The following is a 27,446-nucleotide window of genomic DNA, read 5'->3' as shown; positions in this document are numbered from 1 at the left end:
GTAAGCCTCTGTAATATCGTAATGATAGTCATCCGTTCTGTGCATCCCCCATCACTCCGAACGATCCCTCATCGTCTCTGTGATCTCAGACACTTAGCCATGCAAATCTTCCTGACAGGACTCTATGTCTTTATCTCCCTAATTGGACAGTATAGAGTTGTTTATGGATATTGCAGACATTTAGACCTCAGTTGGAGGTTGTTCAAAAATCGTTAGCAAAGTTGCCGTAACAGCATTGTCAAATATTTATTCCCCTGTTTCAATATCTGTTTTTAACCCAGGCATGGTTTGCAATAGAATTAACATTTTGAAGATACACCATCTCATTCCAGGCTCTGTTTGAGGTTGTTATTCAGCCATTTTCCTACAGAAAGAGAGAACAACAAAAAAAATCTACCATAAATCCTCATTTCTCAAGGATAAAACATGAGATTGTAGGGCAAATGTGCTGCTTTTTAATACCTTTTCCATGGGGAAATATTAAGAATGCTGACAAAGGCAGTTCCACTTACAAAAATTACAGGAAGCTTATGGGGCAAAAATTCCAGTTTAGTGTAAGCCAAAATAAATGGAGAATAATCCCATTCTCTATACCACTTCAAGCGAGAGCAGATTAAGGGTCTGTATCATATATATGAGAAAAACTATGTCTTTTTCCTTGGTCAAGAGTTGGGGGGTTTAATTCTTGTACAGAATCATCTATTCGTAGTAGGTGAAAAGTAAGATCTAATGTTCTGCTTTACCAAAACACATTTTTTTTTCCTTTAACAAACTTGCTTTTTGGAGGATTTTGAGTTTTTGTACATAATACATTTGTTGTATATGGTTTGGGGATTTTCTGAGTTCAAGGGAAAGTGACCCAGACCATGAAGACAAGAAGCAAAATCAAGTTTAAGAGAGAGCACTGGAAATCAAAGAAGGATTGCTACACCAGCAGCTGGTGTAGCCACAAATGCTTGTCATTTGGAGTGTCAGGGAGAGAGATCAAATGGATCAGGCAAGCGAATTTACAGTCCCTTGGTCATATGCCATTTTGCTCAGACAAGTTGTCCCACAAATCAAGGGGATTATTTGCTTCGGTAAAAGCAAATCAGGTCTCTCCTTTTTGTAACTACTAAGTTAAGCCTCTAATCCTGCAAAGAGTTAACTACATACATACTTCTGCTGCCATCTTGTCTCACAAGGCTACTTACAAGGAAAAGGTAAACATGAACATAGTTTATATTTTTTGTGAAACATCAGTATTAGATTGCAATAAAACCAGAAAAAAATATATGTGAGTATTTGTCTAAAAATAATAATTTGGCAATTTTTTTGAACCCAAATCTATTTCCTTTACACAAATAGAAGGTGCAGAAACTCTTGTTCATGGGAATATTTCTAGAAGGAATTTCTGAAAGTATTAATTTGTTCCTGTCTGGCAACTATCTTGAAAGCTGCTTGTAGTTTTGGAAATGGCTTAACTGGGGAGCAGTAGAAATGACACATTATATAGTCGATTAATGTAGTAAATAGCAAATTACTGAAGGGGGAATAATCAAAGCCATAGGTGCAGCAAATAGTTACCTTATCTGATTTCTCTCAGGTTATCCCAAACTTTTAGATACTTCCCACAATCAGACCCAAAAGGTGAAGAAAGCAAATTAAAGTAAGACTATTTGTAGCATAAGGGAATAGATTTTTCTTTTTGGTGAAAAATTTCTGCCTATTTGTTATAATTCTTTATTTTAGCAAGCTCCCAGTTTTTCAGTTTGTTTCTCTTTTTATAATAAACTTACTGATCCCCTAAAGCAGTACTGATGTAATCTGTAAACCCATAAGCCTTTCACCCCTCTCCCTAAACTGCTGTTGGAAAAGTTGTCAACTACAGCACACAGAAAAAAAATCCATCTCTTGAAGGTCAGAGTGAACTGAAGATGATACAGTCAAATACATCCACAATGCCCGTCCCATTCCAGCTCACGTTTTGCCATCCCGAGCTCATTGCAGGGACAGTGGTTGTAGCAAGGATGTCCCACCTCTTGGATATCCCTCATACTGAGCATGAAGCCCTGTTTCCTACAGCGTTTGAGGGACCCCTGGACACAGATAAGAGGCTGACAGCCCAGGTTCACCCCATCAGCCTCTCCATCATCTCCAGTCTGATGCCACCAGGTTTCCATTCCCACTGTGCTACTGGTCTGTTGGTAAAGCACTGCAGGACAGGATCAGACTCTTCTCCCTGCGGTAGATGTGCTAAAGCAAATTGTCTCTAGATATGCTTGCTAGAACCTTCTCCTCCAGGAAATGAATGTATTGGCATTTAGGGGTTTTTTTATGTACGCACATACATATATATTTAAAATCCCAGCTTTAGAAGCTTATGTTGGTGCAGCAGTCTGTGACACTGAATACAAGCTGCTGTGCAAAGGAATTGCCAAATGTTTACATAAACACATAAATAAGACAAATAAATTTATTTTCATTATTCATATTTTCTGCTCTTTTCCTTTTTATTTATGCTTTAAACAACTGTTACTGTAAATGTTACGATTAAAAAAATGCCTGCAGTGGACAGAAAGATGATCAGAAAGCCCTGATATAGAGCAATTCATGTTTCTTCTTTACAATCACTAACGAATCTTAACTTGAACCATGTTATGTTCCCATGTGAGTGATAAGCAATGATTTATTATGAAGTGTCACGAAATCAGAATGCCATACAGTGAGACATGAGCTAGTGGAAAATGTGTTCCCTGTTTCCCAGCCTCATTACTCAAAGATGCAGTGTCCCTTTCTCCAAGTCTAATTTACCTGGCTTTTCAGGGCACTCTGATAGCAAAGGAAACAGCACCAGGAGGGAAATGTCTGATCCAGGCTGTGCCGATCACCTACCAGCACCGCTAGACACATTGCAATGACTGGGAAAAAGGCCCTGACTGGAAATTCAAAGCTATTGCTGTACCAAACATTTGCAACCATAATGATGCCACCCCTAAAAGCCATTGCTTAGGATTACAGCCTCCGTTGCCTCATCAGTACTGTCAGTGCATGAAGAGGAAATAAAACACGCATCGCGGAGGAGACAAACGGATAAGTTTTCTTTATGCGTTAGAGTTTCTTCTACTCTCTAATGATTCCCTTCTCCCCATGATCCTAATTCAAGTAACTGGCATGTGATATATTTTGTAGATAAATCAGCAGCAGAAGAGCATGTGCAGTTCTGGCACCACAGAGTAGGTGATTTACTTGTAGCTCACAGTGAGTGCACTGCTTTGGTTTTTAAGGTGGGAATTTGTGTTTTAAGTTCTCCCTCACAAAGACAGAAGCAAACCAGCATATTGCAGGCTGATTGACACAAGCAGCCCTCCTCTCCTACAAAACTAACCCAAACAGGCACAGTCTTAGATTTTAAGCATTTTTCTGGCTGTCTCTTTAAAGGCCCTAATCCTGAAAGCTCTTGGGCTCTGTCAAATCAGGAATGGAAATAGGTGCATCTGCCTAAGGAAAGGCAAGGGTTGAGTGTGGTTCTGTTCTGCAGCAGAAAGAAGCATGGAAGCATGAGCCTTCCGAAGGAGGTCTGGCTTGGTCTGGGCACATCACAGAGCAATCAGGAACATGTGCTGACACCTCAAACCATGAACAATATTTTTCTGGAAAGGCCAAGCCTTTACCGTTAAAAAAAACCCAAAACAAACTTATCCAAAACCATAGATTTAATCACCCCAGATTTGTCACAAATTCACCAGCAGTGGCAGTTCCTGTTTCAAAACATGATCCTATTCTACCACAACAAAATGTGATAGAGACCAAAATCTTAAACTGCACAGAATAATCTTAAGAACAAATTTCTGTCCTGCAAATTCTTTCATGTGAAAAAAAAAAAATCTTATATCTAGGCGTGTTACAACTAGTTCATCTGTTTTAAGGCAACAGTAGCTGTTGTTTTTCTCGTAGGAAATGTGGAAATCATCAGAAGAAAATTAAGCAGAAGTCATCCTTGTCTGCAAGGCTGAGACTCACAAATTTCAGAAATCTTTTTTTCTATAGAAATGTTTTATACAGAATCCTTGTGAAGTACAATCCAGAGAGTAGTTGTCTCCCAGCACTGACAATGTCTGCTGTTCCAGAGGAGACGGTGTGTGATGTACCATCCTGAAATATTGTCAGCAAGCCTGGAAATATGAAGGCATTTTCATAGCAAGGCAGGGATGAAAGGAAAGAGCTTTGGGTTTGCTTTTTTGTTTTGCTTTGTTTCCTAGTCCTAATAAAATCTACCAGTGTGCTCTTAACTTCTCCCCTCCCATTTTGTTCAGCAAAGAAAGGGAACATAATTCTCCAGTAGAAGAGTTTCAGTGCTCAGGAGAGAGGGAAGTACAAATTCCTTCCTGGAGGTGCTGGCTTTAGCCAGCGATGAGTTCTGTGTAATAACAAAACAGCTCTGAATGCAGAGGTAGGATCAGCATCTCCCCACTCTTGAGTAGCCTTTGGTGTCTCACAGTGACTCTAGACATTCTAATGTCATAGGTCAATAGGTGGGGTTAGGAGAAAACCCACCCACAAAAGCCGCTGTTTGGTGATTAAGAAATTCTCTTCAGGATTGAAAAATTTTGGGGTTTAATCTAACCAGGAATTACAGCACAGGGAAACAAGGAGGCAACTGAGGAATTTTATACAGAAGTCAAGTAAACACTTGCAGATGACAATTTGCCCTTTTTGAGCACCTAAATTAATTGAGGAAATCTAGCTGTAAGTGACCTGCCAGTACATCCTGACCTCCATCCCCATAAACCTGGGACTTGAACCCACCACCAGTGTGTTCAAGACGATTGCACCGTAATTGCTTTGTCTTAATCTGCTCCAAATTCCGTTTTTCCAAGGTGTGTTACAAAATCTACTTTTCTTGTGGTATCTATACAGGTGGCATTTTAAAATGTAGTGAGCACCCAAATCTACAGAACCTGCTTGTCACAGAAAATGACACAGTTTGCATGTGACCTGTAATGACAGTTGCTAGTTGAAAAGAAACCAGAAATTCAGCTATATCTTCCACACTTTGGTTGCAGCTGCCATCAACTAAATCTCTCTCCAAGGGCAGATGGTGCCCTGTACAATGAACAATTTAATCTTTAGCAAACTTTGCCAAAAAATGCATTTCTTTTTTTTTTTTCTCCAAGAATAGGCTGTCAATCACATGTGCTCTCAAATACATTGTGATTTGATGACTATACTTTATTTATAGCAAAAACCAAACATTAAATGTTCTCTCTCTTTTTTTTTTTTTTCTTATTACAAGCCTGTGATCCTTCCAGATACCCCTGTACTGGACTCTGTTTGTGCGCAGAAGCAATTAAGAGGGACCAGTTAGGTGTCAGGATACTTTGTGCCTGTTAGGTATTGTGTGCTCTTTGTCACGTGTGCATCCTATGGCACCCTAAGGCCCAAGCTGAAATCCTGGCCTTTCTCAGCACAAGTGGCAGGAATCCCTGTCTCTCCACAGCCCAGGATTTCACTGTCTCTCTCTGAAGACACGGGGAGCTGCAGCCCCCAAATTTTGTCTGACTCCATCTATCAGCAAAACATCTGAGGCATGTGGGGAAGTGAAATGATTTGCCTAGAGCCATGCACACCAGATCTCTGGGGGTGGGAGCCAGGTTTTAGCACACAGCTCGCTCCCTTCCCTTCCTCTCCTGCTACCTCTGAAGGAAAAGAGGATGGGCTGAGCCTGCATTGCTTCTGTCAGCAATGCCAGTTGTCCCTCCTGTGCCATCCCTATACCTGGCATCCCTGCCTTAGCTGCCTGTGTCTGTGCAAAGACCTAGATTGCCCAAACTGTCAGGAGAGAAAAGACTATTCTTGCTGATTTTTCTCAACCTAAATAGCACCCTGACCTACAGCACCATACGGTGGGCACTGGTGAGCAGCTTCAGCCAGCAGTGTTCACCTCCACCTTTGCTACATCTTTCATGGAATCAGAGTAGTTTGGGCTGGAAGGGACCTTAAAGCTCACCCAGTTCCAACCCCCTGCCACGGGCAGGGACACCTTCCACTAGACCAGGTTGCTCCAAGCCCCTGTGTCCGACCTGGCCTTGAACACTGCCAGGGATGGGGCAGCCACAGCTTCTCTGGGCACCCTGTGCCAGCGCCTCAGCACCCTCACAGGGGAGAACTGCTGCCTAAGATCTCATCTCAATCTCCCCTCTGGCAGGTTAAAGCCATTTCCCCTTGTCCTATCACTACATGCCCTTGTAAAAAGTCCCTATCCAGATTTCTTATAGGCCCCCTTAAGTTATCATCATTATTATTATTAAGGTGAATGTCTTTCATTCACCTCTGTCTCTTGGGGATGTGTCTCATCATTCTTGCTTTTAAAATACTGCTGGATCCTTTTCTAGTCATTCACAGAAGAAAGTGCTTGCTCTCTGGGGAACTGCTTAGGCTAACATGTCAGCATTTTTGCAAGCTGTGTTGTTCAGGTGGATTTGGAGGATCTAACTGTATTTGTTCAGGGATGTCTAGTAACCCTAGTGAGCTGGGCACTGCTGTACATATTCAGTAGGTCTGACTAGGCTGCTTTTTGTCTAGAAGTACATATATATACTTGCATATAAAAATACATTTATATTTGTACACAGGCTATAGAATTTTTGCATTTCTCTTAGGTCTCAGGTGGCCTGACTGGTTACACATGCCTGCCCACACAGGCATGCCCCTAAAATGTCAGTGTTGCTGTATCTGAGCAGCCCAGCCATGGTGTTTGGTACCATTAGTCCACAGTTCCTGGCAGAGATGGATCGCTGTGTTCACTGCACTGTGCACAATACGAATAGGCATATGCTGAACAGCTTTGCTCAACCAGGGTCACAGCTAATAAAATCTGTCATACAAAACTATATACACAGCTATCAGAAGTTTCAGGAAAAAAGAAACTCAAAAAATAGAAGGTTTTGGGGTTATTTTGGAAGATTTCAAGCAGGTTTTTCTTTTATATCACAAAGCTGCTGGGCCAGGCCAGCTGAGGTTAATCAGCATAACTCCACTGACCTCCTACAGAGAAGGTGTGTTGCACCAGCTGCAGATATGTGTTCTGATGCTTTTACTGCTGAAATCCCAGGGTCTTTTATCTGGCCTTGGCTTCAGCCTCTTAACAAAGTATTTTCAGCAAAGAGTTTTCTGAGATAAACGCAACTTAATGACTTCAAGTTTTTATTAAATGTAGTTTCCATCATCCCAGGCAGTGATGTCTCTAAACTCCTCCACCTGGGTGTCACTGCAGCCAGAGAACTTTGTATTTAGGCAGACACACCCCAGGAACATCTGAGCTAAAGCCCACACTTCTTTTCCATTGTCTTGTCCCACATTCTCATAAGCTTAGATCACATATGTCTTACAATAAGGGAGACTTTTTTCCATGCTTTGCTCTCCACGAGTCTGGTGGCTCAGGTTGGATACACCAAGTCTGGTACCTTCTGCAGGGACACAAGAGGGACCTGCCAGTGACCATGGTGGGTTGTGCTGGTGCGTCCTCCTCTCCCCCTGTTCTCTGTTGGGCAGCAGCTAACTGTGACTTCTCTGCTACAGACAGTGCAGCTTCTTGGCACAACACCCTTCAATATGAAGAACATTAGGGACCTTTTCCTTCTGGTATCATATGGAGCCTCTGCATGCATTTGAGTGGGTGCTGCACCCTCAGCAAGAACAAAGAGCTGAAAGTATTAGTTTTCACAAGGGTTATTCTTACCTCTCCCAAAATGTTTCCCACCCTGCTAGAGTGTGATTTCTGAAACAAATATGTTCTGTTTATTTATTTAATGTGCTGTTAAATGACCTTCTGGAAAGCTATTACTGCCACAAGGCTTTAAAATGGATGGGCAGGCATAACTTAAGAGAGCATGCTCCTTACAATCAGGATGAATCATTTGTGTAGTTACTGTTTAGATTGATATAATTTTAGTTATAATTATGGGTAACGAGAAGGCATTTAGAGTCTGTAATATTGTAATTCATGGTGAGAGGAGTCCTAAATGAAATAAAATATATCCAGATTTGCTTTTTCTCCCTATCTAGGTATTACGCATGTAAGCATGATTCTTTAAGGAACAGATTTTCTGCTGCTGTAAAAATCTAGCAAAAGTAGGTCAAAAATGACATCTAGAGATAACATGTTTGGTAACCACAAAGGGACTGTCTGTGTCTTTCTATTTGGCCTTTTAAGAGTCCTGTAATTTATTACTATAGGTACAGCAGCAGCATGAAAAGATTTTGATCCATAGACTCCCATGGTCCGTGGTGGGTGGATCACAGGTACATATTGTCACTTTTATTATCCCATTACACTAATAGAAGATGATAAAATTATATTAGCAAAGATCTGGGAATACAAAAAAGAACATTATAAACACATAAACCTGCTGTCATCTGCCTGGCTCTAGAGTACCATCAGACTGTGGACCGTGCCACTCAAGTGGTTGGTGTGCCTCTGCTGAACCCAAAAACCAAACAAGTCACAGCAATCCCCAAGTGAAGGGCTTGAAAACCACCCCATGAGCAGACAGCCCATGTCATTTGGTTAGTGTGGTTTTCGGCCATGGAGAGAAGAGGGGGAGCAAACGAAAACATGGGATTTGGCATGAGTGTGCACGTGTGAGTGAGCTCACCACAGCTCTCACGAGCCAGGAGCCATGTGGGGACGAAGCGGCACAGCTGAGCAGTGCTGGTGCCAGCCCGCGGAGGCCGGACACATGGCGATTAGCTGTTAACATACAGTTGACAGTTGTCTCGGATCGCAGACGTGTTTGAGAGCTCCTATTTCAGAAGTTTCACAGCTGTGTTTGTACAGCAAGATCCGAATGAGCAGAGGGAAGCTGTGCCACGGGCAAGGAGCAGGAAAGTGATTGTTAGAAGGAATCCTGAGTCCTGACACATCTGCATTAAAATAGATAAAACTTTTCACATCTGCTGATGGCTTGATAATTAATGTTAAATAAAAGCAAAGCGTCAGGATCTGCAACTGATATTTCACATATGCTGTACAAGACATCAGCATAATGAACACCCTCAACCACATTTTCATAACATAATTTAAGTGATAGGGTTTTCTTTATGGTACAGGTTGAACTACATTTCAGCAAAAGCCCAGGAAGCAGCAAAGTTTGCCCATCAAGTGCTGTTTAAATGTCCAGACTGCTATGCCCTAGACTGTGGGTGACAAGCTCTCCACATACTCCCTGAATCTCTTAGCAACTTGATAATGAAATACATAAACTATGACCCTTATTGATCAGGGCTCACACTAATTAATTTCCCACAGTCCTGTCCCAGCCTGCAGTGATATCAATGCAAGAAAAAGAAACCCAAGGATGGAGACTTCGGTTGGCCAAAAGACCTCAGGGTGAAGTACTTATCCCATTGAAATCAATACCAAGTCTCAGTTGATTTTAATCATGCACGGATGGTACCATTAGTCAAGTGTATGGATGCTTAGCCCCAAAAGTTTGTACAATTGTCACAAACGGCTTTTATAGCAGTGCTAAACCATACCTGCCTGCACACATGCAGCACTGCAGAGGATCCCCTCCAGCTTCCGGATGCCTCATTCCATCTTACCTTTCCTCCAGCAGCAAAACCAGTTGAAGAGGTTTCCAGCCTTCCCTGCTGGCTGTGCAGCCCTAGCTCTGCACTGGGGACTCCTGCTGAGGATTGTGTCATACCATAGGGTGAAAATTATAGGAAGGAGCAAGAACTGGAATGAGTTTGTTGCCAGAAGTGTTTCTCATAGACCCACATGCTGCCTGATGTGCCTCTGCAAGCTCTACCAAGGTTTAACAGTGTCCTTAATGTTGCTCTGTACATGCTACCCTTGTGATGGGGAAGTGACTGGGAATATTACTAAGCTGATTTTACAGCTGGTCTAATACAAAAGCCTAAGGCTCTTCTTTGCAATGAACTAAAAAGAAAAAGAGGCAAGAGTTTGGCTTCTCAGTTTTCCAGTCCAAGCCCTTGATAAATATTTCCCGCTGGCAGGGAACCAGTACTCTGCAGTTACTTTGCTTCAAACCAAGTCTACTTCCCAGATTTAGCACTTTCAGTAATACTACATGCTGCTTAATTGTCCTAATGACATTCTGGAGGCAGAATTGAATTAATCAAGAGTTCTTGCTCTTGCATTCAGCTGTTTCACCACTGCCCTTCTTGTTGGCTTATGCTGGACCAGCCCATAGTATCCCACATCCATGAGTTAGGCAGATGCTTTTCATGTCAGAGCTGCTAGAGAGCTTGATATGCTCCAAGGCAGGACTAACATGGCATGCCACAGGTAGCTTTCATCCTGCTGAGGGCTGCAGAAATCTACTCAGAAAGGCAAATTCCAACGCTTGTACCACCTCTGCAGTCTGCACTTGGACCATTTGCAGAGGGCGATTCTGCAGCTGAGAACTTGGCCAGAAGCAGAGCCAGCTTATTGCATTACTGTATTTCAGCTCTAGGCATTGCAATAGTAAGGCTTCTGGATTACTTTAAAATTCAGACAAGGTTTAAACTGACACAGCTTTGTCCCTTTGCAGTGAAAAATAATAGCTTTGCAAAGTGTGAATTGCTCTGGAGCCTTACCTCTGAAACTTAAAGACAACATTTTAAAGTGTCAACATGGATTGCTTTTAATATCTTATAAGTGGACCTAAGGTATTCACCACAATTTCAAACTGGCTTCCATGCACCCTCAGTTGCCAAAAGTCTCTACATTCAGCTGCCAAAACCTCTTCTTCCCTTCCAGCAATTTCTCCATAGCAGGTTTGGGTTGCCAACGCAAAACTCAGCAGCACTGTGAAAACTGAAAAGGTGAAGATATTGTAAAACAAACCAAATTATGAGCTAAATAACATGAAGTCAATGGGCTTTTTTGTTTTCATATGGAATTTTTTTGAAAACTGAGTTTATTTTACTTTATTTAAAGCTACTACTGAATTTCCACTTGATTTAGCCAGAACACAGGGAACACACCGCAGGATTTGAGTTGTGTTTGCTGAAATGTCCGTGGCCTTGAACAGATAATATATTTTTCAGTAACATATTTCTCTTTGCCTGCTGCTAGTCTTTTTTATTCTGTGCTCTCTCCAGATTGACTTTCACTGTACTTATTGCCTGCCTCATTTCTCACCCTATTTTTCCAGTTGTTTTTTCTACTGCTTCATGCAGTATCTTTCTCCCAGCTTAAGCAAAAAAGAACTCTACTTTGGGCTGAACTTTTAAACCTGCATCTTGAAATTAAATAAAACAAGCACCTTCTGTGTAGAAGCAACTTCACAACTTGAGTCACTTAGCACTTTTAGTAGCTGCAGAATGGAACAGGTCCATTGGAAGAACGGCAGCTTTTAATGCTGGGAAGGTGACACAACAACCAGAAATAACACAGCGATAGTCGGGTAATTAAACACAGTGTGGGTACCAAGATGTCCAACTCACCATGAGGATTTTAGAGTATATTCTTGGCTGGTAGCAGAAAGAAGCTCATTATAGTGTCCAGGCTTAAGTGACATGAGGGAAAAGCAGAGGTGCAGAGGAACACGCTCAGTGGACCAGGCAAAGCCGCAGCATCAGTTGGAGTTTACCCACTAATCCCTGCACTAACCCCTGACCTGAGGATCTGGAGGTTTTATTCTCACTTTTGTGTCCTTGCTTTTTTTGAGCTTATGGGTGGACAAAGTAAAGCAAAGTTGTCTCATTTCCAGAATTTTCTATTGCTAAAAGTAGGTATTCGATAAAATCTGGAATAGTGATTGGAAGCTTGGTAACAATAGTTGTTATTATAATAACAGTTAATATTATTCTGCTTGCAGGACAAATGCCTTAGTTCCAGCTCTCCAGCCCAGGCTCCCCGCACCCAGCCCATCCCTGCACGTCACTCCGATCCTGACATTGAACTCACAGCAACCCGGACCGAGAAGACTGCCAAAAAAACTCCCGCTATTCTTCTTCATCCTCACTAACAATTTGGTAATGAAGTATTGATTTCCACTCCCCTGCTTATGGACAATATTAGATTTTCATTGATAAACTGCACTGGGGCTGTCTGGTCTCCACTGTCCCTTTTTGCTGTCACTAAAACAAAGTGCCACTGAAGTAAGATAATGACTGAGAACATTGATGTACTTATTTCGTCAATTTGTAACACTTGACAGGAAAAAAAAATTCTTCATAGTTTAATGTCCAAGTGTGCTACACAAGATGCAGTCACATTGGAAGCTTTACTTTTCATGGTAATGTCCATTTCCTATTTATAACCCCTTTGGGATAGTTTGTCTAAAGGAAATGTTTCTATTCTGTGCAGCTATTACTGTTGCACCTGGGTTGCCCAATCCAGTCATTGCACTAGGGATCAATACATCACAGTAAGTACAAGAATTATTAAGTTAAAACAGATTCTGAGCCAAAAAACCTCTGAACAATGTTAATCTTCTGTGCAAGTTGTTCAAATAGTTATGCTTAACCATGTTGCTGCCAAAGATTTGTTTGAAATGGATTATTTTCAGTTTGTTTTATTCCTCAGATATATATATATATTTAAATCTCCATTATGGTTTATGGCAAGACATATGCGATGGAGTGATTTTTAAAACAAAAGTACTATTATTAGATTATTGAACATTATATAAATATAGGTATATCTATATATAAATATCACTATATAAGTATCTATATATAGATATAAAAGAATAAAAGTAGAATTCCTTTCTCAGTTAGGTGGGTGTAAATCTGAAGCTCTCTGTTATAGTTGGTGGAGTTAGATTGGATTTATGCCACCAGAAATGAGATCAGAATCTGGTGTTCGTGCTCTCCAGCCGGCCTGGCACGGATGGGCTGGGAAGCACAGCCGACTTCAAGTCAACTGAGACCTGGGGAGAAGGGGGCTACAAAGACGGAAATTTCAAATTTGTGCTTGTAACTTTTTTCATTAAAACTTTGAGGTCCCCATTTTAATTTGTGGAATATTCACGTTAATAATGAGATCTAATTAAGACATCCATTAAAAGCCCGTTAAAGTTAATTTAACGTAAAAATTCCAATAGAACTGTATTAGATTTTCTCCATTAAATTAACGTTATGGATTTTTAACGGATGTCTTAATTATACATTATTATTAACGGGAATACTGTATTACACAGATTAAAATCGGGTCCCGAGTCAACTCACAAAATCTTCCAGGATATGCTAATGTCACAAGTCTCACGTTACCTAGTGCACTGCTTGGAAAATCAGGCACAGCCCTTTTTGCTCTCGCTGAGCATTTCCTCACAGCGAAAGCAACCTCCAGTAGACAAACCCATCTCTGTGTCGAACGATGAACTTCCCTTATCCTCAAAGGAAAAATAAGTCTGGATCAGGTTGCAAATCACTACTCCATTGCAAATGAAATATTCAAAGTATGCTAGGCACAAGTTGAGAAGAGGATCATTCTCAAATAAGAGAGGGCTTTGGGATGTCTTTTACTATTGTTTTTGTTTAGATGTTGAAGGATATAATTGCAGTGCAGCATTCATGAAATCAGACTAAACATGTTTACTGCATTCCCTGTGGCTTGTACAGAAGGGCCTGTTTTGGCATTGTTTGGGAAATTTTGACATGATCCCTAAACTCAACATGGAGGAGAAAAAAAAGGCCCTTCTTATTTACCTCCTAGGGAAAGTGTTGCCCTTATGCCACATATAATAGCAAATTGCTTTTTTTATAGCATGCATAACCTAGATGGGAAAAAATATGGCGCTTGAGGGAAGGAGGGAAAAAGTAAATGAAGTTCCAGGAATGTCATTCTGAAGTAATGAGGCATGGACAGAAAATATACCCCTCACATCATCGGATTGAGATGGCAGTCGAAATAGCTTCATTGAAGTGTCAGCACTCATCCATCAATCAATCATCCACAAGGAAAAATAGCGACAGTACAACGGGGCGGCTTTTATGGGATTTACTCATGGGCATAGGGAATAGCAGCTCAAATGTAGTTCTGACATGAAAAGCAAGGTGCTGATATTATTTTTTATGATGGGAGGATCATAAAGTGAATTGAGAACAGTGAGGTCTGTCTTTGCTTAACCTATTCAACTGGAAATGAACGGAGCTCAACTGGAAACGAGCAGAGCCTTCAGATGGGTTAAGATTGAAGCCTGCGCCGTGCTGAGCACTGGCCATTGACAACAAAATTCTATTAAAGCAAAATCAATGCATTAGCATTGAGCTCCTCAGAAGCTGTTAAATTGCACAGCCCAGTTCAGAGTTATTAAGTGAAGTTGCACAAGGTAGGTCCTGTGCCTCAGACCCAAAGGCAGCAAACACCATGGTAAAATGCCTCCTGGGAGAAACTGTGTGTGTATCTCCAGCCCCACTCCTTTTGGATGCTCTAGAAAAAGTACTTGGCTTATTGTGGCATCCAGCGGGTGACGTTCCCACGTACTTCAGACGACCCTGATCCTGTGCCCTGTGCTGGGCCATCTGCTTTGGTAGAAACCCTCTGTGTAGTATGTTTTGCCATGTCCGAGCCACACAGGTGCCAACATGGGCTACTATCCGGAGTGAGGAGCATTCTTCCTGCAAGAGGGTGGCCCACAGCATCGAAGACTGGGGCTCTTTGAGGCACCAGCTGCTCGATTTTGGCAGAAAAGAGGCTTTCCCGGTGCTCCAAAGCCAGTGAACAGTGGGGTGGTGATAGGAAACATGGTCCCACCATCCCACGTCACCAACTGTGCTGGCACCTGGGACCCTGGAGCTGAGGACTGGTGCGCCCAAGGGGGGTCCGGCTGTCCCAGAGGCATATTCTGCTCAGGAAGCTTCACTCCAACACAGCCAAGTGTGGGAATAGCTACTTCATTTAAAATCTGGCCACAAACCTTTATTACACAGTGCTAAACCTTGATTATTTTGCCTGCATCGCTGTCCTCTGGGAACATTTTAGGTACACATTTGAATTAAGTGACTTTTTTTTTTTTTTACAATATGATATAAAAAAAAGTATGTCTCTCCTCTCTCCCTGTATGAAACTGGATGAGTTGATAGTTTATCTGTCATATAAATCAGGTAACACAGAAAATCATTGCATCTTTTCTCTGTCGTATCTACTCAATATCTATTGGTCTGACTTTTATTCTTATTGGATATCATCAAAACATTAATTAAAAGCCTGGTGATCAAACAGCCGAATATTTATGATTCACATCCTTGCTTATTAACAAGTGGCATATTGATACACCACATATCCAAGCTCTTTATGCTCTTGCGCTGCAATAAAGCAGTAAGAAGTGTTACCCTTATGCACTGCTTTGAGAGATTTATTCGGAAACCATAGTTCCCTTCCCGCCACCATCCATGTCAAAATAAGCCATATCACCTTAAAAAACGTGCTATTTTAAAAGAGGGAGATGTAATTAGCATCTCTTTGGAGCCTAATATGTAAGAATTTCAGTGGATCAGTCTCAGGTGTTTTTTCCAGGCTCTTATTATTTAAGCTGAGAGGGAGAAGGACACTTACCTTTAAAAATGGCTGTCATTAGTACAATAATAATTGTTGGTTTAAAAAAAATCTTTGAGAATCTACTAACAAACCTGCCCAGTGATTACTTGTCAATGCAACTTGTCATGGGCTTTATTACCTACTTGTGAAAGTATTTACAAGACTGACCTCCCTAGCTTTTTTAGAGATCATGGAGGATAGAAGGAGTCATTTTAAAAATCAATAATTATATATTAACATGATAGGGGTTGAAGCCTTCCAAGCCAGTTTTACAGGCTATTGAGTTAACCCTTACACATTCAGATGGCAGGAATTTTTTCTCTCAATTTTGGTCTTTTTTTCTTTCCTTACATGTGTTCTGATAAAAAGCCAGATTTATTGCCTAATTAATACCTGCAGTTCAGTTCCTAAAGTAGAAGGGGATGTTCTCACTGGGAAGCATCCATGGCTTTGCACAGAAAGTGAGCTGCCCTTGGTTAGCAGGAAAGCACGAAAGGAACAGAGTTTTTGTGCAGGGCAGCTTCTGTGTGAGAGCTACCCAAAGGGACATTTCCTTTCTGTAGCACTGCCCTCTGCTAATTCCCAGTGGCCCAATCCTGCCGTGAAGGTGCTGCTCTGGTTCAAGCACAGCTGCTCAGGTCAACCCCTCGCTTTGGTCTTCCTGTGAATATTGTTTTGCAATCAAACCTGTTAAGAAAACACAAGGGGATGGAAGATGGCAACCTAATTTTTGGCAGAGATTTTCTCCCAGGGAAAAAATGACTCTGTTCAGTGCCCGAGGCCAGACTGGGCTGAGGCCACTGTCCCCTCTCTGCTGCCATCATAACTTTCAGGCTGGAGAAAGCGCCGTGGCTAAATGGAGGTGGATCTCATCACACAGGGCTTTTGCCTTCACAAACAGATATACGATGCAATTTATATTTAAAATTCTCTCTATAAAGACAGTATTGATCACAAATTCCAGATCAATATGTTGCAATTACAGCAGGTTTTAGAGGCCATCTGTCCCCAAGCAACAGCACTGATATAACCTCCTCTATATATTTTGAAAAACGCTACTGATATGTGCCCATCTTCTCACAGTACGATCTAACATACTACTTTTGCTCCTAGGAAGTGTGTTTAGGAGCTACATAGGGTTGTCATTCCTGGCTATTGGCCATCCAAGAGGCCTCAGACCAGCTTTTTGTTGAGTTTCAAAGTCACGATGGGGTCAGTGACACTGTGGTTTTACTGGCCTGATTTTCCTCCTGTCCCTCACAATTTATCCCACAGGTTGCAACTTTCCTTTTTGCCAAACCTCTGTTCTCAGTTGGGAATGATCAATAAGAGGTTGCTGAATTTCACTAAAACTAAAAACTTTTCAGTAATGGTGCTGAAGAGTTGGATCTGGACATTGGTAGGTGTAAACTGAGCCTTTTTATATGTGACATTCGACCACAGTGAATAGAACATTCGAAATTTCTATCTGTAGAATAAATAGCATGCATCTGAAGCTAGATTTCAATTCACATTTCATCAAGCTGAAGCCCTAATTTGTCAGTACCTGAAGTCACGATAAGTCTTTCTGTTGATGGCCCTGATGAGCCATTATGTAGTTATTCCAGAAATGCTTTCTGGATTTTCTTTTTTCTTCTTAATTATTCCCTGCAGTGGTTGACTTCACACAAGCACGCAGAAATTAGGGATTTTATTCCCCAATTATCTGCTGAAGTGAAAGAATACAAAATAAAAACAATGGCTGTATGGTGATAATAAGAAGCCAACATACCTTTGCAAATGAACACGTGCCAAGCATAAAACCTGGGTGTGCATCCCACACACACTGTGCCGTGTTGTGCCAGCATGTTCCTAATCCTCCCTACAACCGCCTCCCTCCAACTTCATTTCAGACTTCAGCTTTATACCAGTATCTAAAACACAGAAGCCAGATTCTGAATGCATTTATTCCAGTGTAAATCCAGAGCTACTCCTTTGAATTCACTATGTTTATCCTCTGCCTACGTGGCTCCAAATATTGTCCTTATGCTCCGAACCTTGGATTCCTAACATGTTTAGATGGTTTTGAAAACATTTTCAGCAAACAGTCTCTAGCTCAGTGCAGATTAAATCGAAGGCACAGGCTGCACTTCAGAAGTTTTATAGTTATGTCAGGGAAGTGATTGCAAAACTTTGTTATTGACGTGACTATGCTGATGAAAGTCCTCATGTAAAAACAGTTGTATCGCTATAAAGCACTTTATACTGGTACAGCTTATTTTGCTTTGCTGGACCACTTTTATACAAGTGCAAGCACTTTTATCCTGGTATCCTTCAGTCTACACTAGTGGTCATTTTTTTGTTTTAACTATGCTGGCAGAAATGTGATAAAGTTTAAGGTGACACTGGTGTTTCTTGCACAACAGTGTCCGTCCAATATTTTCTTTGAGAGCATTTTTAAAAGTGAAATAGCTGTACCACTGGAATTAACTGCAGAGAGTAATAAACTTCCAGTTCATCATCACTCTCAGCTCATGAAATGTCTTCAGGCTTTTGTAAAAAGCCCTGTTTGAGACAACAGATTAAATACTAATCCTGGCAGATCGAACATCTCCACTTGAGCCCATACCATCTAGCTGAGCAAACTTTTTCTTTTTTTCTTTTTTTTTTTTTGGTCTAAGTAAAGGCAACAAATTCTTTCATTAGATGAGATAGCAGGAAAAAAAGATCAATATTTTAAAAAGAAAACAAAAATAATATCTTGCAAAAATGCAGCTACGCTAAATGCAAGGAATGCTTTCCCTTGAAAGCCACATCCCCATGTGGTCATCAGCCCAGGCGAGGGATGCATTTGCAGTACTTAAACATCCATGCAATTGTCTCAAATGTGGAAGATTTATATGGGCAATGCGTTCACTTACTAACTACTCATGTAACGTTAAAACAATACATACCTGTATATATCAAGGTAGATTTGCAGCGAGATACAGACCTCTTCCCCTGTACACACTCGCGTGCTTGTGCACACACAGGTACACCGTGCAGGTGTGCCTCTGCTCATGATCAGGCAATGATGCCGGGGCTGAAGTAACAGCTGGGCACTGCTGGCACCAAGTGAGGCAGCAGATATCTTCAGGATGTACAACCCAGTATTTTGGCTTTATAACGCAGCAAATGCTGGAATGTGCAATACAGGTTGCAAAAGCTGACAAGCTAAACAGTTCTTATTTGGCTCAGGGTACTTCGCTGTCATATGTCTCCGGTACAATATGTGCCCTTTTGTCTCTAGTGCTTAGGCATCACTTCTTAATCCTTTTGTGTTTGGGGTTTTTTTCTGTACATTTGTTTTGGGTTTTATTATGTTGAATACGTCAGCAGGAATCATTAGAGATCCACCCCCATTTTAAATAATAAAGCATAAGTGGCCATAATAGTAAATCTGATGGTTTTGCTCTGCCCCAGCGCTTGTGGTATGTAGTAAGTTTGTTATTGGCAGCATCTTCAGGTTACACCTGTGACCCGTGGTGTTAGGTCTAGAATTTTGTTTAAAAAATAATAATAACAATAATAATAAAAAAAAAATCAAAAGCTCATTTCTCTTTAAAAAAAATAAATGTATATACTACCAATCTCAAACCAGAAAGATTAAACACATTTTTTATATGAACAACACGAATGGGACTCCTTTCCGAGAGGACTCACGGTGACTTTATCTGTAGAATGTTTCAGTGCTTCTGCACTCATTTTGTAACAAGTGCATGCTGTATAGAATATATTGCCTGTATACTTAGAGTGAGGGGGGGGGCAAGCTGCTTTTCATTGTGTACTGCAGCTTGTTTGGATGAAAAGTCGCGCCTTTGATGCATTTTTATACTGTACATATTTGTATATATTAACTCTATTGCCATGTTCTGAACACAGATTTTGTTATATTTGCTTGTTTCGGTTTCCTACAAAAATTGGTTCATGACGGGAAATACTTTTTTTTTTTAATAGAAAATATGCTTGTAATTTCTGTTTGTTTGTTTTCTTGGTCATCATCTTTTAATGGCTCATAAAGGAATTAGAGATGAGTTTTTGGAGGAACTCTGAAATGCAAGTCTGTGTTTGCATGAGACCTGCCCAATTGCTGGCTATAAAGGGGGGCGGGGGGAAGAGGGGAAATCTAAGTCAAGTTTTGCTTTTAAAGCATGCTAGTCCCATGGGAAAACTCATACATGTACAATTATTCTCTTTGTATTTTATCTAATAGTGCCTGAATTATTATTTTTTTTAATATCTTCTTGGAGGAACAATTCATAATTGTCAAACTTTGAAACATTAGCTTAATTTTGTCTTCATGACCTCTCATTTCTCCTCCTTATTTATTTTGTTGCTGTTCATAATGGGCCCCAAGGCCATTTCTGACATTGCAGTGTTCTTCTTCCACATTAAGGATGTTTTTAAAATTACTAAGATTATTGAGCCAACAGGCTGTTTTAATCAAAACCATGTTTCACTTGGGTTTGATGATTACGAATGGTCCCTGCAATGGCAGAACCCTTTCTGCTGGGAGGACCCTACCACCTAGTGGCCCCGAAGCATCAGCACAGAGATGCATCTTCCCAATATTCCCTGTCTTTCTCAAAGCCAGGCTGGCAATATTGCTTCAAATTATTTGCTTATTATAACTAACTTAAACTAAACAAATTGATAATGTTAATGGCATTTTTTTTTTCCTCCTTTGGTTGATGATTGCTAAATAAATTCGTATAATTTATACTAGAGGAGATTACTGCTTTTATTGTTTTGGGTTCCCCCAAACCAATTATTAACAATCAGGACTATGTATCTCATTAAATTTAAATCAGGTCAAACCTATTTATCTAAGGCCTTTTCTGATACAGGAAGATGACTGCATTCCAATGCGTTTAAGATGTATTTCTGTGTATGATTTTGCAGCATTGAAATCTATGATTCTTGTAATGGTGGTTTTTATTTCTGTATTTTTACCAAGGTAAATATATTGTAAAAACAAAAAAACAAAAAAAATCCCTCAACTTTACCATAGAAAACATCACTTTTTATGCCCAGGGATATTTTTTTTTTTTTTTTAATAAAATCACTGCAGTTTTAGAACTGTAATTAAAGCCCTGAATAATAGATCACTCATCTTTATCTGTTGTGTTTAAAAGGAAAAAAAAAATAGCCCAAACTGTTCACATAATCCTGAATGCCTCATTTCCATAAAAAAGGTTTCTATACATATATTATTTACATTTTTAAACATGGTAATTCTTTCCTTTGTGGCATAAAATGTCTCTTTTCCACTGCAGCTATTGGAAAGCGACTGCTCACATCTGAAATGTTATCGTAATTTGCATCAGGAAACCCAACTGCAGACATTAAGGACTTGGGTGTGTTCAATTATGATTTTGCTGGAGGCTGTCCCTCATTTTAATGCTGCACTCATTGAACTACCTTTCTGAAATCTAGCTGATATGGTTCACCATAGACATGCTTCACAACATCATTAGCTTTGCAAATGGCTTCATTTCAGTCAATGCAGACTTCAGTTTTGGCCAATTGTAAAATGGAAATTTGAAAAGGAAAAAAAGAAAAAAAAAAAACAGATGCACTTAAAACATGAAAAGAATTATTTATATGATAAAAATATATTTAGATTTTCAAAGCACAAGACTGAACAGAAGTGCTCTTTTTATGCTTTCTGAAGATGTTACTGTTAAAAGTCTTTCTACATCAGGCTTAATAAATCTGTAATGACATTTGATGGATTGATTTTTGTGTGGGTTTTTCTTTTCTTTCTTTCTTTCCTTTTTTTTTTCCCCCTTCCTTTCTCTGCAGGGAGAAAAAGACTGACCTGGAGAGGCTGTGGGAATAAAAAAACCACAGGAGTGTGCCTGTTTCAGTAAAACTCAGGAACAATTTCTAGCAGCCTCCTTTCACTTAAATAATAATGACTTAAACTAAGGAAAAAGGAAAATCCAGCTCCACACCCTGCATTTGTTTCTATGGATCTTTTTCCTTTCCCTCATCTGGCTCCTCTGACCACTCCATGCCTGCGTTATTTATGGTGTAATCTACAGCGAGGCATTGGGCTGCTGTCACACAAATTCAAGGCTCGCTAGCCATAAACCAGGCATGATTGAGATACCAAACACCCTTCTCCCAGTGCTCCACCTCAGACGGATGGCTCTGTTTAACACTTAGTTTCCCTAAGCACTCCCTCGTCCCCCGTAACGTCCCTGGGAGCGGGGTGATGTGTCATGCGCCCGAGTGCAGTGGCACACACCGCTGCCGCCCCAGCCCTGATGGATTATTGACTGCCGAAAAGAAGCAGCTCTCCATGGCAGAGATTCCAGGCTTGTGCTCGGTAAGGTTGGACAGGCACAGTCTCATCCATGGCCATGTTCAGCTGCTACTGCTCCTCCTCGCCGTGGTATGTACAATGAGCAGCAGAACCCATCTCGCACCAGCCTGGCTGGTGGAGCGGCCACAGTCCCGGGGGCCAAACATCCTATCCACATGCTCTACGGTCACTGGAGGAGAGGATGGTTATCCCCACACTTGTGCTAGGGAGAGCAGAGGGGAGGAAAGTGCTGGGTGAGTTCCCCTCACTTCACCATCACCTTTCTTCTCTGATTCCTCCTGCCTTTCCCAAGTCCCTCTTGGGGTCCTGCCAGCCTGGTTTGGAGGACAGGAACCACCAAGGCATCACTCACCCCTTCTTCAGCTGCCCATGTCCACTGCAAGGCTTTGCACCCTTCTAACACTACCCACTCCTTGGTGTGACCATCCCACACCAGCCCCCCATGGCTGACCTATGGGAGCCCCCCTTCAACCTCGACACACCAGGTGGTTCGTTAGCAAACACACTCAGGAGACAGTGCCTTGGATCCTGCAACACTGACTTAAGTGATTTTTTTTTTTAAGGAGTATATTGCACACATTTCAAGAAACCCCTCTAGGGTAAAATAAAAAATATATATAGATGGCTAAAATAACAAATGAATCATAAAACTTAGAGATGGAAAAGGACTATTAGATCATCCAATTTATCTTGCTGTCTTCCAATACAGGTTTGTTCCCCACAGACCGCTCCCCAGGGCTTTGTCTAGCCTTTCTGACTTAACTCCAGCACGGGGTCCTCTACCACTTTCCTAGGAAGAACAGTTAATGGTTCAGGCATGTTTTATACGTACAGGGCCAAATCCTGGCCTGAAGGGAGCCTCACCTGCCAGGCGCAAGGCGCTGACCCCGAAGCAGCAACACTTGTGCCACTGGAGCGTGTTTTCACCTCCTGCCCTTGCTCACGACCACTGGCTTATGCCATCCCGTAAGGCTGCGGGGCCAGGCCTGTGGTCCTCAAGGAGCCCTGTCTGCCCTGTCCTGGAGCCCTGGCTCTGGCCGGCAGGATCAGCCAGCCCGTGCTGCAGCGTTCCCGTGTTGATGGAGACTGCCAACTGTAGGCAGCTCTCAGCAGGATTAAGAGACTGCTCTAATTTATTCCAAGGGTTTGAACTTGTATCTCTTGTCTGTTTTTTCTTAATTGTTGGTGATACACTCCAACAGAAGAACAAACAAACAAAATCAACCCTTCAGCTTCTCAGATGGATGTTTTGGCTACAGGGCAACTTCGAAAGCTTGGTTCAGTTGTTGGTTTTGCTTTTTTTTTTGTTTTTTTTTTTGCTGTTCCTTAAAACTGTCTTGATTTAATAAAAGTTAAATGTTTTCATAGGAAAATCAGACTGGATGGTTTGTGATTCTTTTATGTACAACAAGGATATTACATTATTCAACAATTCAGGAATAAATTTAATTCTGTCTACCTTTGCTGAGTGTTTTACAATTTAAATGGCTGGTCTGAGAGTGAAGTGCAGGTGCTAAAGAGACATCGATTAGCCCTGGAAGGGCACCAAGGTCATGGTACAAAGGAGTTCAGGTGGGACATCAACAAATCTACAGGGAGGCAGGAGAGGAGGGCCTGGGCCAGGGGCTGGGGTTGTGGGATTATCTGACCTTCCTGAGACCACAAAATGGAAAGGACCCACTGTTTGCCCTTAGGTTTAACAGCACAGAAGTGCCACTCAAGCTGGCCGCCCTCACAGGCATCCCCAGTCACTGCCCTGATCCCCGCTATGGATGAGGTGGAACCGGGGCTGGGGACCCCTCCGCGTGGAGCCATCGCTCACACCTGGGCATGAATGTGGCTGATCCCACGTTTCTGAGTTGTCCTGTGGCAGGGCTGCCGAGCACAGCACACCCGGCACAGCGCCCCGGGAGGATTATGTCACACAGGGCGCTTTGTTAAGATTTATGGTTGGGAAAACAAAAGTTTAGAGGAACAAAAGGCAACCCTGCACACCCGCAGCGTCCGGTCCCTGCTCACACTGACTCCTCAGCCCCAGCTCAGAGGCAATTCTGGAGCAATCAGATTTTTTAACTGGGCTCTGGACCTCATGGAAAAAGAAGTAATAAATATCACAATAAAAACAACCCAAAAATGGAGTATAAAGTTCAGGCTGCATCAAGCTGGTCCCTACCAGCGGCACCAAACGCACAGCAAGATTTAGGCTACATGTACAGAGGGGCTGAACAGGCCCTTCCTCAAGCTGTGTCTGCTCGCATGCCCTGCTTTTGGTGAGCAGCAGCACAGTTGGCACCATAAATGAGCAAGCAGAAAAAGGAATGTGCTCATACAGGATTCAGTAAAAGGATACAATGGTAGGGTAAAGAAAGCACAAAACAGTAGGTATCCAGCTCCTCCCTGCCCCAGGGCTTTGCAGCACCTTAAACACCAACGGTGTGCCCCAAAGGAGTTCTTAACCAGGCTGTGCTTTGGGGAAACACAGTTCAGATGCTGCCTTTGTTTTTCTCAGCATATCAGCCCTCTGCAGTCTTGTGGAGCAACATCCAGACCACTCAGCTTTGTAAAATTTAGGACTTTGGCAAAGTTTTCTGTGGCCCAAACAGTAAACTGGGCTAAGAACTTTGACAGTGCCCCTGGTTGTCCTGCAAAATATGCTTGACGCCCTGAAATATTAAATGCATCTCACATCTGGAGGGCCCTAGTGAGGGAGGAGAGGAGGCTTCTTGCAGAGACAATCAGATAAACCTCAACACTAACAAGAGCATTTGGGAAACAAGTCTTCCCACACACTGAAAATATTTATTGCAATGGTACTGTCACTAGAAATGTATTAATAACATTTTTAATAAAGACATACTTTTGCTTGTGAAATGGTGCTTTAATGGTTTTGATGCATTTAGGGACTTTGTCTAACTGTGGTGATGAACTCCACCTTTGTACTATTGGAGAGACTCTGGCCTGGGCTTGTTCCTACAGGGACCGGACAGAACAGGGCTGCGATGCTGAGCTTGGACATTTCAGGTGCTACAGCAAAGGCAACATTAAATTCCATAAAAGACATATTGCCCAGAGAAATATACCATAAATATGAAGTTTCATGATTAGAAATGGATGCCAGCTTTACGTTAATACTCAACTTTAACTTAGAATGATGCAGGTATAGCTACGATTCCTCAGTTACCTGGATCACTTGCCAGAGCTGGCTCTCCACCAAGAAGTCCTTTTTGCTGACAGACTATCACTGATCCTCATTTTTAAAGCAGTCACAACCAAATTCACTGAATGTGGCTTTCTGAGCGTGCAGGTCAGCGGCATGATGCAATTCAGGTGTGATTAAGGTGTTTCAAAACTGGGTTTTGTAATTCCACCTTCAAAAATCACTGACAAGTTAAAAAAACCAGAATGCCAGAACCAAAACCAAATCTAAACCATTTATCACACTGGGATATTCAAGTATTCCCATGTACTTGACAAGAACTGACCAGCATTACAAGTGTTTAGGAATTTTGTTTGCTTATTTTTCCAAACTAACTAATGAAATATCAATAGCTCTGGATAAACTCATCCCAGAACACATTCAGGTTAAATTAACAAAATGAGAGGCCCCTGAGCTTAGGAAAACAGCAATAACGCTAGGTTAGAGAAGGGGAAAATCACATTTTCTATATAAAAAAGTCCATCTGTAAGCAATTGTGCTAATGCTTTAAAGATGATCAGCTCAGGCTTTTGGACTCAAACAGGAAAACAACCCAAATTCTTATCGGGAAAGAAATTTTTCAACCTGAAAACAGACTCTGTCAAAATGTCCAAGGCCCAGGTTTAGGTTCTGCTAAAACCAGACTTTTACAACACCCAATTTGAACAGAAACATTGAGCCCAGTTACCTTTTAACCTCACGGAACAGTTGCAGAGGGAGGGAGACAAGAAATACAAACCCGAACACAATGCCGAGGGTAAATCAAAAAGAAACAGGAATTACAAAGTGCCAAATCTCACCTTCATCCAACTTTGTGGGTGCAGAGCGAGCACCCGATGCTGCCGCTGGGAAGAGCCTTCAGCCAAGGTATCATTTGCACTGAAGTTTACCAAAAAGTTGAGCCTGGAAAAGGTGTTATCTAGACAATAAAGATAAGGTCAAGGACAGAAACCTGTAAGCAGATGTATGAAATACCTTGGCCTGCTGGCTGGAAAGCTGGGGACTGCTGGGAGGTTGTGGTGGGAGATAGTTGGAAGAACGCAGGAGTTAAGAAGTACAAGTTTGGTGAAAATCTGCTTTGAAATTAATTAAATTAATTATAATTTCACTCAGTTTTTCTGATCTTCTCTTTCCTCTGAACTATTTATGCTCAACTTTGACATTAAAATTTCATTTGCTTTGCTCAGAATTACTTTATTTAGCAAAGTTTAATTAGATTTTTGAGCACATACATATATATATTAAAAATTCAGAAGTGCCCTAAACTGAAATAACATATTTCATGACAAAATGGGAACTTTTTTTTTATTTGATAAGAGGGGGCATTTTTTAAGTGAAAACTATGCCCCGATTTTCCAGAATTATCAGAGATCTGAGCAGCCTTTTGTTTCCTCAGCTCACACGGGTAACACAGGCTCCGGTTCACTATTTACCACTTGTTCCAATAAACCGTACTGAAAACAGAGGGATAAAATCCCAGAAAGGTTCTTTGCAAGTAATTATTCACCAAGACAAAAAAAAAAAATCATTAATTAGGTCATGACTTTCAGAGAGGATTAATGAAAATATTTTATACGTTTAAAATGAGTTTTAAATGCCAAAGCGTTTATCAGACCAGATTTGCTCATGCAAATAGTTTTGTACCTAAGAATCACACAATGTGTCTCAGTGATGTGTACCACGTTATTAAATGCATCAATTAATTGTAAAATCTCGAGCAGTCAAAAGTAATGGTAGCCAGCAGCTAAACTGCACACTAAATCTGCTCTGTAGCAACACATTTCAGTAAATATTGATAGGGTGAGAAAAGAAAATCAGAGACAACGTTTCTGTATCTACAGATTCCCTTCGGTTCATCTCACTTGTCAGTGAAGTTTTCTGGTTATATTGTGATTTCTGCTACAAATTATTCAACTCGATCAACATCTTTCCGCATGCATGGACTGTTCCGGGCCAGTTCTGTGTTTGTGTTATTTGTATCTGCTTTTACACAACTGCTAATTGATTTAGGAACCTAAAGTAACCTCTGCATTAGGACAGGTAGCCGGTCTGGCTGCTCAGGGCTCATCAAGCCCCTGGCTCGGTGCGGTTGGCTCTCCCTTGCCAACACCGCCATCTAATGCCCAAACACGCTCTACACTCCTAGGAGCAGCGGGAACCCCGGTGCTGTGATTGCCTTTTCCACATCTCCTGTTATCTGTCCTGCCCTTTCATCCACCCCAGAGCATCCACCACTGTAAAAGCAAGTAAGCGGGGTGATGCTGACTCTTCTTAGGGGTGCTCCCCACACAGACTGTTGGTAACAACCTCTCTCTACCTTACAGAAGCAGAGACACATTTAGGAAGCGTCACACAACAGCAGAAGTGACCTCCTGCAGGCTGCAGGGCCCAGCTCAGCCCACAGAGATAGTATTTTGTGTGTA

General features: G+C 41.5%; 1 protein-coding gene across 2 annotated transcripts in view; it reads left to right on the top strand.

Moving 5' to 3' along the window:
• The window catches only part of TSHZ2 (teashirt zinc finger homeobox 2), a 228,961-nt gene extending 207,742 nt beyond the window's left edge, over positions 1-21,219 (top strand). Inside the window, exon 3 of one of the 2 annotated variants that reach the window (XM_030503335.1) lies at positions 11,814-21,219. Coding sequence is in view for 1 of the 2 variants with exons in the window: in XM_030503337.2 (XP_030359197.1) it covers positions 11,814-11,815 (2 nt within the window). In the remaining variant the exon portion in view is untranslated. The remainder of the gene's footprint in view (positions 1-11,813) is intronic. The other variant, XM_030503337.2, reaches the window with a different exon arrangement.
• The last annotated feature ends 6,227 nt before the right edge of the window (positions 21,220-27,446 follow it).

The sequence above is a fragment of the Strigops habroptila genome, chromosome 13, assembly GCF_004027225.2.
Source record: "Strigops habroptila isolate Jane chromosome 13, bStrHab1.2.pri, whole genome shotgun sequence".
NCBI lineage: Eukaryota > Metazoa > Chordata > Aves > Psittaciformes > Psittacidae > Strigops > Strigops habroptila.
This window is presented reverse-complemented; position numbering and strand designations above follow the sequence as displayed.